This window comes from Podarcis raffonei, chromosome 13 (assembly GCF_027172205.1).
Source record: "Podarcis raffonei isolate rPodRaf1 chromosome 13, rPodRaf1.pri, whole genome shotgun sequence".
NCBI classification, from domain to species: Eukaryota; Metazoa; Chordata; class Lepidosauria; order Squamata; family Lacertidae; genus Podarcis; species Podarcis raffonei.
The window spans coordinates 24,158,188-24,172,988 of record NC_070614.1 but is presented as its reverse complement, the minus strand read 5'-3'; the positions used below and the strand labels follow the sequence as shown (position 1 = coordinate 24,172,988).

The 14,801-nt window shown below is 46.6% G+C and overlaps 1 protein-coding gene across 4 annotated transcripts; it reads left to right on the top strand.

The window, feature by feature from the left end:
• Positions 1 to 622: 622 nt before the first annotated feature.
• COASY (Coenzyme A synthase) lies at positions 623 to 14,795 on the top strand. Of its 4 annotated transcripts, none has more exons than XM_053363361.1 (10): positions 623 to 732; positions 3,017 to 3,684; positions 5,890 to 6,104; positions 8,342 to 8,473; positions 9,469 to 9,658; positions 10,900 to 10,964; positions 11,482 to 11,566; positions 13,114 to 13,211; positions 14,011 to 14,157; positions 14,291 to 14,795. In XM_053363361.1, the coding sequence occupies exons 2-10, from the start codon at positions 3,018 to 3,020 to the stop codon at positions 14,336 to 14,338; spliced, it is 1,647 nt and encodes a 548-aa protein (XP_053219336.1). In that variant the 5' UTR covers positions 623 to 732; position 3,017; the 3' UTR covers positions 14,339 to 14,795. The 4 variants fall into 4 exon arrangements, with proteins under 4 accessions (XP_053219336.1, XP_053219335.1, XP_053219337.1 ...); XM_053363360.1 differs by lacking the exon at positions 623 to 732 and adding an exon at positions 865 to 1,020; XM_053363362.1 differs by lacking the exon at positions 623 to 732 and adding an exon at positions 1,380 to 1,536.
• The last annotated feature ends 6 nt before the right edge of the window (positions 14,796 to 14,801 follow it).

The following is a 14,801-nucleotide window of genomic DNA, read 5'->3' as shown; positions in this document are numbered from 1 at the left end:
CTTTGGGTAATACATATCAAAGAGGATATAGAATTTGGGGGGAGGAAAGGCAACCAAAATAATCCTGGGGCTCCAACAACTCCCTTATGAGGAAAGGTTACAACATTGGGGGCCTTTTAGTTTGGGAGAGGAAACGCGGCTAATAAGAGAGACATACACAATTATGCATGGTTTGGGGAAAGTGGACAGGGATAAGTTTCTCACTCCTTTATCGCAATATCAGACCATATGAAGCTGAACGTGGGAAGAGGGAGGACAAAAGGAAAACAATTCTGCACGCAGTGCATTGTTTAAAAACTGGAACTGGCCTTCACAAACGCGCCTCGCATTCTTCCCCCCTCAGAAACGAGGGAGCACGGAATCGAACGGTGGGGGGACGACGACGACGACCCTCTTCTTCTGTGGCTCCTCCTACATGTAAACCAGCCCCTCCCATTCTCCCTAAGCCCCTCCCTCTCCGGTTAGCTCCGCACCCAGCACAGCCTTCTTCAAGAATTCCGGGCTCGCTGCCTTTAGCCACTTTTAAACGTTTTCGGGTTACAGAAATGAAACCCAGTCTCGCCTAAACCTACCTATTCCTTTTAAAATATAGTGGTGTTATTTTTTGCGGTTTTAATTATTATTATTTATTTTTATTTATTTATTTATCCCCCTGTCAGTGAGGCGGCACTTCCGGTTGGGGGAGGAAACGCTTCCGGATCACACGGCGCCTCAGCTGGGGCTTCCCAGCAGGTGGGTGAGAGAGACCCCGGACCCCCGCCGTTCCTTCTTCCCTGCTTGCCAGCGAGGGGAGACGGGGGGGGGATATGGGGCGGGGCCGGCCTGCGGTTCGGGGAGCCGTGGGGCGGGGTGGGAGTGCCAGGGGCAGCGCTTGGGTAATGGAGGGAGCGAGCAAACCCGGGGGAAGGAAATAACCGCCGCACACTCTCCTTTTGCAGAGGTGGCAGCAGCCTCTCTCTAACTGACAGGTCGCCCGCTGATTATGTCCCCACCTCACAGAACAGAGGCTTATTGTGTTTGGTATTTTTGAAAATATGTTTCTTACGTTTCCGAAGCATAGATGCTGGTGGGCTGAGGAAAAGAACAGGATCTTTGAAATTGGGGTGTTTCAGCCAAGTGAGAATATGGAGGTCAGAGGGAGTGAAAGGCGAGAGGTGGTGGTGGGGGATCTGGGAGGTAACCGGGGGTAACGGAGAGGCAGAGTCCACGAAGCAGCTAGAGATTGGGGGCTGTGGCATAAGAGTTGGAAGGGACCACAAGGATCATCCAGTCCAACCCCTTGCAATGCAGGAATCTTTTTGCTCAAATGTGGGGCTGGAATAATCCCATGAACCCTTGAGATGAAGTGTCTACCAGCTGAGCCACTGGTTGGGCAGGGTGATAACTGGTCCAAATCTCCAGGCTGCCATAAAGGTTTCTTAGGGATTTGAGGCCAATCGCTGTATTTCAGCCCAACTTACCTGGTAGAGTTGTTTTCAGAATGAAATAGGCAAGGAGGAGAACTGCCTATGCCATCTTGAGGCCCCTGGAAGAAAGGTGGGCCAATAAACATATGGGGTTTTATCCAATGCTAGTCCGACTCTCAGATTTGAGAGGCTACCTGAGTGTTTTTTTGGGGGTGGGGCAGCTGTTCTGGTCACTTAATGTTGACCAGAGCTAACCCATTGAGATTAATGAATCTAAGTCTGCAGATTTGCTAGAATAGAAAATCAGTAATATCAAATTCTTCTACATGTCTACTAGGAAATAAGTCCTACTATATTCACTTCATCTTGCTCATGGGTAAGTGTTCATAGGATTGCTGCCTGAGTTATATAAATTAAAATGGACAGGGTAGGTGATATCTATGTATCTACCTATACTGTATCTTGTTTATTTGGGAGCAGGAAGCAGTTTGAGAAGAGAGACACCTAGGTAGTAAAGATGCTATGCATGATCTCCTCAAAGAACTGTCTGAAATGTTAATGCCTTATTGCAAAGTACCGTAACTTGGAAATTAGTAAACAACATAACAGTACATCCCAGTGACATTATATATACTGTACTAAAATACTAAGGAGTTCAGTTCTTACTGTATGTGAATAGTTTATTTTGGCATGTCTATTGAAACCTTTATTACTAATACTATTATGTGTAGATCTCAGTCCAAGTGGAATTAAATAGGAGTAAGCCCTTTTAACTTAGTTGTGTTGCAGCGAGGGTATTCAGGAAGAACAGCAGGGTATAAATGTTTTATGTGAGTAAATAAAACCACTGGACCTTACTTCCAAATAAACAAACATGGGATTGGGCTGCACATCAGAAGTTTTAAGTAATAAATGCAAAACTAATTTTCATTTTTGTCTTGGGGAACTGAATGGAGCCTTCCTTGCTCGGGCTGTTGAAAAAATATGTGATATAGTCAACACATTAGTACTGCAACACTGCTGCTGTGAAGAGGAGGCAGAAGTGATTACTTGTTAAGACACCTTCCCCTCCCACTTCTCTGTCTTTCACCACTTTCTTCCCAGCCAGCTGAGAGTTAATACGCACAGAGGAATTGAGAAAGAAATGCTGGCTGTTACTCATTTCCACATGCTGTATTGCCTATTAACTAAATGTAAACGTTGAAGTTAAAAACCAAGCAAAAAAAGTAGGACAGGAGAGAAGGAAATTAAAACAGGGATTGACATTTCTTTGGCAGTAGTGAAGGTTATTGTATATGCATGCTTATCCAACCTTTCCTCTTCATAAACTCAGAGCAGGACTGCAGCCTCACAACAACCCTGTGAGGTAAGTTAGGCTGTGAGAGACTGTGTGACTTGCCCAATGCTAGTGATTTCAGTTTGGGGGCCCCAATTCCACCCTGCTAATGGGAAAGTACTTCTGGGGTACAGGATCTGATTTTTTATTTTGGGATGGTGACTCTGGTAGGATTGTTGCATAAATTCTCCCTATATATACCATGCTGCCTCCCACTTACCTTTGCCTCTCTTCTCTTTTGCACCCTCCTTCTCTGCCTGTGTTTGCTGGACAGCATGTCGGTTTTCCGCTCAGGCCTGCTGGTTCTGACATCGCCACTGTCAGCACTTTCCTTGCGTCTGGTACCCATTCTCGCCTCAGCTGCCCGGCTGGTACAAGACACGCTCTATATTCACCTGCAGCCAGGGCTCAGCTTGACCGGCTCCACACAGCCCCGTTCCACGTATGTCCCTGCTACATCTGAGGTGTACACCCTTATCAGCAAGTTATATGCCAACGCCGACATCCATCGCCACCTCAATGTCCGGGTGCTGCTCACCAACATCCTCAACCAGGGAGCTGCTCCTCCGGCACTTGGATCTGTGCAGAACCTCTCCCAACCTCCTGAAGTGGTGCTTACTGACTTTGAAACCAGAGATGGAGGGCAATCCAACCCAGTCAAGCAGCGGCTAGAGCGTTACGCTACCAGCTGCTACAGCTGTCGCCCCAATCTCATCTCTGTTTTGTTGTACCCTGAGTATGAGCTAGAAGTCAGCGATGAGGAGCTGTCCGCACAGCATGAGACCAACGCAACTGAGGAGCCACTGCAGAGCTATAGTGATGTCGTCGTAGGGGGCACTTTCGATAGACTTCACAACGGTCACAAGATCCTTCTGAGCGTGAGCTGCATGTTGGCAGAAAATCGGCTTGTGGTGGGCGTCTCGGACAGAGATCTCCTGGAAAGTGGGTCCCTTTGAACCATGTATGCCCTTTCTCCAAGGTCCCATAAAGCTATTGATGGCTACCAGCCATGATGGCTATGCTCTTTCTCCATGGCTGGAGTTGGTAATGCTACTGAAACTGTAGAAGGGCAGAGCACTCTTGTCATGATTGCAAGTTTCCCACATGTATCTGGTTGGCCATTGTGAGAAAAGGATGCTGGACTAGATGGGCTAGTGGACTGATCCAGCAGGCTCTTTGTAGATTCTTATGTAATGCTATTTAAACAAACCAAGAACACCGAATGAGCAAATGCTGTGACTAGAATCAGGGCTGGAAAACCCCAGAATTGGGTGAGAGAGTGAGCGGGATAATCCCTTGTTGCCTAGACATTTATTTTGGTGCTTAGGAACTTAAAACATTTTCTAGCCCTGACTGGATCTATTGCATACCAGTTAGTTACATTTCCAGGCCTTGAAAAAAGAATTCAGATCAGCAACAAATTTTTAAGAATTGGTCTAACATGATGAAGAAATATTCCAAATCCTTAAATACTACCCAGAGACACTCATATACCTGGGATATTTTTGACCCTACAACATCTTTTCTGTATTGATATGAGCTGGATAATTTTGGTTTTCTCTCTTCTTGTAGTTCAGAAATTTAATCCTTCTGTTTTTTCAGAGGCTAGGATGTGAATTTGGAAATGAGGCTGTTGAGCCACAAGATAAAGGCCCAGTTCACACACAGCATTAAACCAAGACATGGATAAATGTGAACATGCAGGTAGTGATACTCACAGGAAAAATCACAGCTGCTAAGCTCTTCCTCTGGTCCTGCTGTGCTCCCCAGAGCTAGTTTGGCTTAGCGGTACATCTAAACTCAAGCTCAGCCACAAGCAGTAAACCAAGAACATGGATAGGCTTGTTTTTAAAAAACAGGACTTGAACACCCTACACACATGATTGCCCGGGCATGCAAAGCTTACAGCTCATATCTAGGAATTTGAAATATTTTTTCAGACTTGTTAAAACTAATGTCTTAAAAAGTGATGTTGGATCCTCGGGTTTGTTGCTGTTTTTTACCCACACTTGGCTATGGTTTATAAAGGTGAAGGGATAAAGTCCAGTGATGCTTAAAAATATGTTTGGCACTCTGCCAAACATAATTTATCTAAAGCTTCTAATAGCTTTGCATAATTTGTTTTGCTGATGTTGAGTGTCCCTGTGCCCAAAAGCTCCAGTTTTGCTTTGGTTGGAATAGCAAGCAGATCTGAATAGGATTTTGGTAGAACGGGGTAGAAGCCTCTTGCGGAAACCACAGCACAAACAGCTCAGCCTCCCTGTCTCTGCTGCACAGGACAGGAACTGTAGGTAGGAAGCTGCCTTATAGCAAGTGGAGCTATTTGTTTGTCTACTCTAGACCAACATTATCTATTAGGAATGACACCAACTCCCCAGGGTCTCAAGCTGAGGCCTTTCACGTCACCTGCTGCCTGATCTTCCTTTAACTAAAGATGCTAAGGATTGAACCTAGGATCTTCTGCATTGCCATACATGTGCTCTGTCACTGAGCTGTAGGAAGAACCACCTGAAATCCTGCATGTCCCCTTTCTCTGGCCACACACAAACTGGAAAAGACAGAACGTGCAAAGAGGATTCTGCCAAAGCCCCTGTCAAGATCTTGCACTTTAGTTCTCATTTGTTTGTCCCAAGCCCTGCACACATATAGGCAACAAGACAGGAAAAGCTAAAGCAAGCACTGGAGAACTGTAAGTGGGAGCTATAACAGAGCTCGCTTATACTTCTTTGGATTCATCACAGATGCACCTATGTTACTCTGATGTGATAAATTATTGGATAAGATGAGCCTTTTAATTGCTAGCTCAGCAAAACACGCAACCCCTCAAACTTGTATATTTTTAACCAGCCTGGGATTTTTCCCCCCTATAAGCTTTGGGTGCCTCTTACACACAGCAGGAGACACAGTGAGGTGGCAGGTCTTATCAGGCTCAAAATACGTCTGTCTGTGATGGACAGTTTGCCCTTTTCTGTAAGCCACTTGGTGTGATAGCATCCTTGTGCCTGACAGATACTATGTTGGATGTTGGCAGCTAGATTAACTGGTGTGTGTGAGGCATCTCTACAGCACATGTGGGAGAACTTACTGGGCTTTTTGCACATTCCTAAAAATGTCATCTTTCCCCCTTCCTTCTTTCGCCACCTGCAGCCAAGATGCTGAAAGAGCTGATCTTGCCCTTTGAGCAGCGTGTGGCTCAGCTCAGTGAATTCCTGGTGGACATCAAGCCCTCCCTGCGGTATGAAATCTCCCCCCTGTTTGACTACTTTGGCCCGTCCATCACTGACAGCAAACTGAAGTGCATCATAGTCAGCGAAGAGACCCTCAAGGGTGGTCTTGCCGTCAACAGGAGGAGGGTGGAAAATGTAAGTGTGCTGGGAGCCCCAGCCTTGTAAACAAATCGGATCATCAATAAGTTTGGGGGTGCATGAAATAAACAGAGGCTTTTCTGCCATGGACAGGCTGAACCTCCATATATTTACAGTATCTCATCTCTTTTTAAATCCATTCTTGCTAGCATCCTGCGATGGTGAGTGCCATCTGCTAAATTCTGACCTCCATTCCTAACATATAGTCTCTCGGTCAGCCCAGTGTTCTGGCACTGCTTGTGTTTATTTTCCTTTGAGTCACAATGGTTTTTGCTCAGAGAAGATTTGCTCTAGGGGCATACGAATGGTCCAGCTGGGTCAGGCAAACAAACAATGTGGCTTGGCTTCCTGTTTATCAACTGTGGTCAAGTATATGCCTCAACATATCTGCTCAGAAATATTGCTAGTTTGGAATTTAATCTCCTTAATCAAAGTGGCTGGATGTAGGAAGCGTTTGGCCTTCTTTCTTCAGTGTGCAGCCTGGTTCACGTTCTTGAGAAAAATCTCAAACTGCTCTGTATAAGGGCCTCTTTCAGCTCTGTGCTTGTAGCAATCTGAACTGAGAACACAGATATCCCAGCCAGAGTTGGACTAGATGTCCTTTTAGACTTTTTCAACCCTGATTTGATAAATCCAACAGAGGGCATAAAGCAGCATCCATCCCTATGTTGTTAATTTACTGCAACTGGTAGTTGGCTGTATATTGCCTCTGAAAATGGAAGTTCTGTTTCTAACGATGAGGGTTTAATAGCCACCAATTGGCTGCTCTTGCATTTACTTAATTCTCTTAAGAACCCCTGTGTTTTAGTGGGCATTGCACCATCCTGGGCAATGAATTCCATAAGGTCAAAGATGTATTGGGCGAAGAAGTATTTTTCATTCTGTATGTAAAAGAGCTTAAGGTCTCTAAAGTTGCACACTCCAAGTTGCATAACTATACAGATCTCAAGCTTTTGGGGAGTGTTGATTTTTTTTTAAAAAAAGTCTCCTGTCCTAGTTTGTTGTCTTATAATAATAATAATAATAATAATAATAATAATTTATTATTTATACCCCGCCCATCTGGCTGGGCCTCCCCAGCCACTCTGGGCGGCTTCCATAAAAACCAAAAATACAGTAAAATATCACACGTTAAAAACTTCCCTGAACAGGGCTGCCTTAAGATGTCTTCTGAATGTCAGGTAGTTGTTTATCTCTTTGACATCTGCTGGAAGGGCGTTCCACAGGGCGGGCGCCACTACCGAGAAGGCCCTCTGCCTGGTTCCCTGTAGCTTTGCTTCTCGCAATGAGGGAACCGCCAGAAGGCCCTCGGCACTGGACCTCAGTGTCCGGGCAGAATGATGGGGGTGGAGACGCTCCTTCAGGTATACTGGACCGAGGCCGTTTAGGGCTTTAAAGGTCAGCACCAACACTTTGAATTGTGCTCGGAAACATACTGGGAGCCAATGTAGGTCTTTCAAGACCGGTGTTATATGGTCTCGGCGGCCGCCCCCAGTCACCAGTCTAGCTGCTGCATTCTGGATTAGTTGTAGTTTCCGAGTCACCTTCAAAGGTAGCCCCACGTAGAGCGCATTGCAGTAGTCCAAGCGGGAGATAACCAGAGCATGCACCACTCTGGCGAGACAGTCCGCAGGCAGATAGGGTCTCAGCCTACGTACCAGATGGAGCTGGTAGACAGCCGCCCTGGATAGAGAATTGACCTGTGCCTCCATGGACATTTCAAAATATTAAACATAATTTAGCTACCCATTTCTCACCACTGGGGCAGAGAAACCAGTCCCCAGTCACCGGGGAGAGGCAGTATAGTGTGGTGGTGGGAGTGTCAAGACTGGGACTGATGGGACCTGGGCTCTAATCCTTACTCCATCATGAAATACAGTTGGGTGACCCTCAGCTTAACCTACTGTTGTCATAAATGTGGGATGTAAATACAATAACTAAGCAATGGGTCAAAGGAGGGATTCTCGCACCTTTTCAAAACCTGCTTATAGATGAACTTCAGATTCACATCCTTGTTTGTCGCTGGGAATGATGGAGCCAGGAAGTTAACTAGCAATCCGCTAATGTGCAGCACAAGCCTGATTTTGTTTGAGTAAGTTTAGGTGCAGGCTGTGTTTCAAGGAGCAGCAGAACCCACCCTATAGCTGGTTGCCAAACTGTGGCAGAGAGAAGGCCCTCTGGTTTCCTTTCTCACTGTTGCTCCTCCTTCCTCACTGACCCATGCTCTGTTGCAGGGTCTCCCTGAGCTGGCTGTCCACATCATCAAACTGGCTCTTGACCCCCTGCATGGCAGAAATGAGGAAGAGAAGATCAGCTCTTCCAGCCTGCGGTACAGGCTGCTTGGGACTCTGTTACACCCCCCACATGTGAGTAATAACCTGTGGCAATGAACTGGATAGGTTATGGGTTGGCTAGATGGGGTTGTTGGATCTCCAGGAGGAGGCTTACTTGCAAGAATAATGAGGTGGAGGGAGAAAAGATGGCACATATAGGGTAAGGAGCAAATTCTGGTTTTCAGCCAGGAAGGCCGCTTTTTGTCTGGCCTGCTAAGTGGGCAGAGACTGGAGGTGAGTTAGTTTAGTATCCTCCCTTCCCCATCTTATGAACTCTAGCCACTGTTTCTTCCTCTCTGTCTTTCCCTTTCCACCTTTCCTCCTCTGTGTGCTGCTTGAAAGGGATTAGAGGACTCAAGGATGGGGAGCATACATGCAAGATCAGGGTCCTCATGTGTCATCAAGTGTGGTCAGGTGCGTAGGAAGGGGGGAGAGGTGGGGGTTGCCATTACGGAGGGGGGTGACATTCGGTGCGCTGGCTGCCCGCGACTCCCAAGCCTACCCTGAGCCGTCAGAGTAAGGGGGAAGCTGTGCTGCTTTGCCGGCGGCATTCCCCCGTTCCCCTTTTGTTTTGACAGCTTGGGGGAGGCTTGGGAGTCACAGGCGGGTGGCTCGCCAAATGTCTGCCATGGGCAGCTCGTTCTGTGCCTGCTAGCGGCTTGCGCTGCCCCCGGCTGCAGGATGCACATGCCGCTCCGGGCGTATGCTCCACCACTGAGTATGGTACTTGAGTAAACACAGACAGCGACAGACAAACTCCCCAGATAAAGTGGATGCTGCCCACAGAAGAGAGTGCAGAACTTGGAATGTCTGTCAGAGTCAACATGAGCAAAAGTTTGTCTGATGACAGGCCTTTCAGTGTTACAGCAGTGCTGTGGGACGAAACCACGGAACAATGGCTGCCACCTCTCTGCTGTAACTGTCTTAGAGCGGCTCAGCATGAGCAGCAACAGTTATAACAACAAAACTAGGATGTGCATAATTGTGTCTGTGTCCCCAAACAACTCTCTCTCCTTCACCACCCCCAGAAAGATCCGGGTGTCCCTTGCCACCCCTACGTTATTGGGCTGACAGGCGGGTCCGGTAGTGGCAAGAGTTCCATTGCACAACATCTGGTTCGTCTCGGTGCTTTCCATTTGGATATGGACAGTCTTGGACACAACATCTACCATCCAGGAGGTCCTGTGTATGCACAGGTGGTAGAAGCATTTGGAACAGGTATTTCAGACTTCCTGGGAAACATTTTTTAAAGTCAGGGAGATTAGTAAATTAAGTTGCAAAGGTAGTGCTTCAGGAATTACAGCTAAACAATGTTTGGCTATCTCTCCCTCTTGGTCCCCTAGCCCACAGCCTGGCTGCTTTTTGTCTCTGGAAACTATGTATGCCCTCATCCCAATTCCAGACCTAGTTTTCCCTTTTCTATTTCTCTTCTTTTTGTTTTTAACAAAAGTTGCATTGTTCATCAACATGTTATTGCTGACAGTTTCCCGTGAACAGTTAGAAAGTTTGTGAACATGCAAACTATGGTTTGATGTGAATGATTTTCTGTAGTGCTTCTTTCCTACTGCTGCTGTGCTACATACAAAACTAGACAGAGTCTGGCTTGTTACGTTGTCTGAACCAGGACTCATGGTTTGTTCCCACAAAAAAACTACGAGCAGAAAGCCAGCAGCAAACCTTGGAGTTTGGATGATACAAGTTGGGCTCTGACTTGTTATGTTTGTGGCGCAGCAGGAATGGGAGAGGATCACAGGAATTTTTCTAGCTCACATGAAACCATGATTTGTTTTAAACTATGGTTTCATGTTACATTCAGACTGAACCATTGTAGGTAAAATGCTAATAATTGTATAGCAGTGTTTCTAAAATGGTGGGCTGGGGAAAAGAAAGGAATGGTGGGAGGAAGCTGCTATAAGAGGAAGCGTTTGAGTGTGAAAGGACCTAGGAAGAGGGATGAAAGGTTGGGGTGGGGAATAAGGGCCAATGGAAAGAGAACAGGAGAATAAATTACAGAAGATGAGTAAGAATACTTTGCAATGCCAGGGGATGGAGGGCAGGAAGGGGAAAATATAAAATAGAAATATTTTCTATTTATTACCTCTGGGTTAGCAAATTCTGCCTGAAATATGGAGGCTGAGTCACAGTACCTCCTGATCAAATGCCTGTATTTAGCTCTAGGAAAGCTGAGCTATGGAACCCCTTGCCACCAGAAAAATGCTGAGACATTTCCAAAGAGAGTTTAGATACCAATAAAAATAATGTCCGTAATTGCCAGCTGATTAGGCCAAACTCTGCTTCCATTGTCACCATGTTGTGACTGAATTCACTCTTGCACCACTTTTTTGTTACTTGCGGGCCTCAGTAATTTTTCAGTCCTGTAAAGTGGGGCCGTGGGTAGAAAGTTTGAGATCCCCTGCTGTATGGAACCAAGCACAAGTAACACTGTTCCTTCTTTGCAGATATTTTGAAAGAAGATGGAACCATCAACAGACAAATCCTGGGGGCCAAAGTGTTTAGAGACCAGGTAAAAAGCCTTCTGGGTTTGGGATCAATGTTTAACTTCAGCCACCACACCCCTCCCTCTCCCAATTGGCCATCATTTGTTTTGTTCCCCTTTGTGCTTCTGACGCTAGCTTGCCTCTTCAGTCCACAAAACTAACAGAACCCTTTCACCTCTGTTCTCAGAATGTTTTCCTCTTTTGTGGGTGAAAGGTACTCATTGGGGAGTAGTGCATGCTGGAACAATTTCTCACTGTACAGTATGCACCGTTTGACCCTTAGACTGGGCACTTCAGTGCTAGAAATAGTGCAAGTGCATGCTGGGATACCTCTTCTCTTTTACCATGTATCCCACTGATCTGTTAGCCAAAGATGCTCTGCTCTGGGATTTTTGCACTGATGTATGTTTTTCTCTAGCCCCCTACCCACCCATGTCCTATCTCGGGCTGTTACCACACACCCAACCCAGATTAGTTTCTTGACCAACAGCCTCCTTTGCCTCAGGATCCTTACTTGCAGCCTCTTTTGTTCCCTCTGCCCAGGAGCAGTTGACGCGGCTCAACAATATCATGTGGCCAGTGATGGCTCGAATAGCGAAAGAAAAGATAGACGAGGCAGCTGCACAGGGTGAGGAGGGATTTGGGTTCTTGGCAGGAGTTGTGGGTGGAGATTCGGGAATAAATGGGTGCATGAAGGGGCTGCTAGCTTGGCTTTTTCAAACAGGTGTTGGTAATCTACAAGAGCTATTTCCAATCATTTAACATGGAGCCTAGCCACCAAAGAAGCTTTTCCTGGCGTATCTTTTAAAAATACTGTCCTCCAGTCAGTTTGGAAATGGCTTAAAACATGGGTAGGCAAACTAAGGCCCGGGGGCCAGATCCGGCCCAATCGCCTTCTAAATTTGGCCAGCGGAGGGTCTGAGAATCAGCATGTTTTTACATGAGTAGAATGTGTCCTTTTATTTAAAATGCATCTCTGGGTTATTTGTGGGGCATAGGAATTCGTTCATTCCCCCCCCCCAATATAGTCTGGCCCCCCACAAGGTCTGAGGGACAGTGGACCGGCCCCCTGCTGAAAAGGTTTGCTGACCCCTGGCTTAAAATAATAATTGTCAGGGACCTTGCTGAGGAGGAATGGTGGGAGGCCCCCCCTCCCGCTGCTCCTGATCCGGATCCTGAATCTTTCCAGGAGCAGGAAGACAGTATAGATTTGGAACAGTGGTTTGCCGAGGGACATAGTTCAGAAGGCAGAAGCTGGGAAATACTGGATGGGGAACAGCTAGGAGAAGAAACACTGGGAGAGAGAGGATTAACAGATTCACAGTCTCTGGAAAGCATTCACCTCCTCTTCTCCAAAGTTATCAGAAAGTTATCAAGAAAGTCATCGGAAAGCTCAGACAGTGGCAGAACAAAGCACAGAGGGTACAAGATCAGATTACAAGATGTAGAAGTGACGTAGATTAATAGGGACAGAAGGGGGTGGGATCCTTAATTGGGAGCACTGCCATTCTGGGAGATGCGTTCTTTGTTCTCTCAATGTGGTTATTAAAGTTTTTAACTGGTAAGAAGACTCATTTTCCTTTGTTCTGCTTATCTACTGCCACGGGGAAGGAAGCCAATTCCCTGAAGCCTGACAATAATAGCACAAATATAGGATGGTACCTCACACCCAGTCAGGGCATTGGCTCATCTAATTCAGTACAGTGGTACCTCGGGTTAAGTACTTAATTTGTTCTGGAGGTCTGTTCTTCACCTGAAACTGTTCTTAACCTGAAGCACCACTTTAGCTCATGGGGCCTCCTGCTGCCGCCACGCTGCCGGAGCACGATTTCTGTTCTTATCCTGAAGCAAAGTTCTTAACCTGAAGCACTATTTCTGGGTTAGTGAAGTCTGTAACCTGAAGCGTATGTAACCCGAGGTACCACTGTACTGCCTACAGTGATTGGCAAGCTGTTATCCTGGTGGGGTTTCAGACAAGGGTATTGTACAGCCCTACCTGGAAATGCCTGGGATTGAACCAGGGACATTTTGCATGAAAAGCACGTTCTCTACCATTGAGCCTTTCCCACATAAGGTGGGGCAAACCCGAGTCCAGCGTCCCTTCTGTCATTGTAAGGAATTCTTTTCCTGCTTGTCCTTGGAAGTTTCTCAAAGCTGCCCCTGTCTGTTCTTCAGGAAATGCTGTGTGTGTGCTGGACGCAGCCATGTTGCTGGAGGCAGGCTGGGCAGACTTGGTGCACGAGGTCTGGACGGTTATCATCCCGGAAGATGAGGTACATACTGGTTTTCTCTATGTCATTTCTGCAGCTGAAGCAAAATGATTCCACTTCTGTCTCTCTCAACAATTTAGTACATGGCATTTTCAATGCTGGACCAAAAGCGTAGCAGACACAAACTGATTTTTGAGTGATTTATTATTATTATTTTGGTGGGACAAACTTGCTGGAGTATGCAGGAACCCAGCTAGGCAAAGGCTATCTAAAACTCAAAAGCTCATTGTTTGTTTACTTTGGTTGTAAATCGCTTTGAGACTTACAAATGTAATAAACCTGAACCTCAAAGCTTATACAATCCATGAGGGCTGCATCAAATATTGTGGCTTTCTTATGCGGAAAGCACTTCCGTGCAGGGAAAACATGGAAACTGCCTTTAGATTATAGGTTGGGGAACCTTTTATTTATTTATTTTACAATGTGCACTTTGCTGTGTGTGTACATGGCAGTGAAATAGATGAGTGTATGCAAAAGTGCTTTCCATATGTAGAATGTTTACTCTGAATAGTAGTAGTAGTAATAATAATAATAATAATAATAGTACCCTGCCCATCTGATTGGGTTGCCCCAGCCACTCTGGGTAGCTTCCAACATATATAAAAACATAATAAAACATTAAAAAGCTTCCCTATCCAAGGCTGCCTTCAGATGTCTTCTAAAGGTTATATAGATAATCATCTCCTTGACATCTGATGGGAGCGCATTCCACAGGGTGGGTGCCACTACCGAGAAGGCCCTCTGCCTGGTTCCCTGTAGAAAGATATGTTTCTAATCAGTTTCTGTCTTCTCTCTGTTTCAGGCCCTAAGACGCATCGTAGCCAGAGACAGGCTCAGTGAGGAATCTGCCAGGTTGCGTCTGCAAAGCCAAATGTCCAACAGCCAGCGCGTGAAACAGTCACACGTGGTTCTCTCCACATTGTGGGAGCCAGCAGTTACCTGTGAGCTGGTAAGAGTCTGCTGCTGCTGCTGCTGCCCCTACTTGAGAGACCACCTCGCAGCTTCCCTTATAAGCATCCCTTTCCTGAGCCCCTTCCCTGGAAGCCTTATTGAATAATCAATCACCTGTCCTTTCTTCACAGGTAGAAAAGGCTTGGGCCCTGCTCCAGAAACGCCTCAAAGAGGAGTAGAGCTTTGAACCGAGATGGAACCACTTCTTCACTCTGCTCCTTCGGTGCTGCCGGTCTGGAAAAGTCTACGGCAGGTGGGCCCCACCCCGACGAGGGGCCCCAGATGAGGGTGGAGGTGGGGGGAAAGGGGAGTTCAAAATGCTTGATGGTGAGAGGACAGAGCTGACCTCCCTCTGCTCCCCCCCCCAGTTGCAAAAAGGCTGAGGGAGAGGCATGAACAAGTGAGGGGTGAGGGGGTGCCTGATGGAGTAAGGAGGAGCAGCTTTTAGCATCCAATGGGTTTTGCATTGATGGGTTTCGTGATTCTGATGGAGACCAACCTTTCAGCAGCACGACTGACCAACGATGACACTCAGAGGTCACAGGGGTGGGGAGGGGCTCCTCTGCTTTAGCCCACCACTGCTCTGTTCTGTGCGCCCTGTGCATAAGCTACACATAAAGACGACATCTCTCGACAGCTCCG

Coding starts and splice junctions, on each gene's coding strand:
- COASY (XM_053363359.1), top strand. CDS start 2,702: ATGCATGCTTATCCAACCTTTCCTCTTCATAAACTCAGAGCAGGACTG. Junction 10,965..11,481: donor CCAAAGTGTTTAGAGACCAG/GTAAAAAGCCTT, acceptor CCCTCTGCCCAG/GAGCAGTTGACGCGGCTCAA. Junction 13,212..14,010: donor TTATCATCCCGGAAGATGAG/GTACATACTGGT, acceptor TCTCTGTTTCAG/GCCCTAAGACGCATCGTAGC.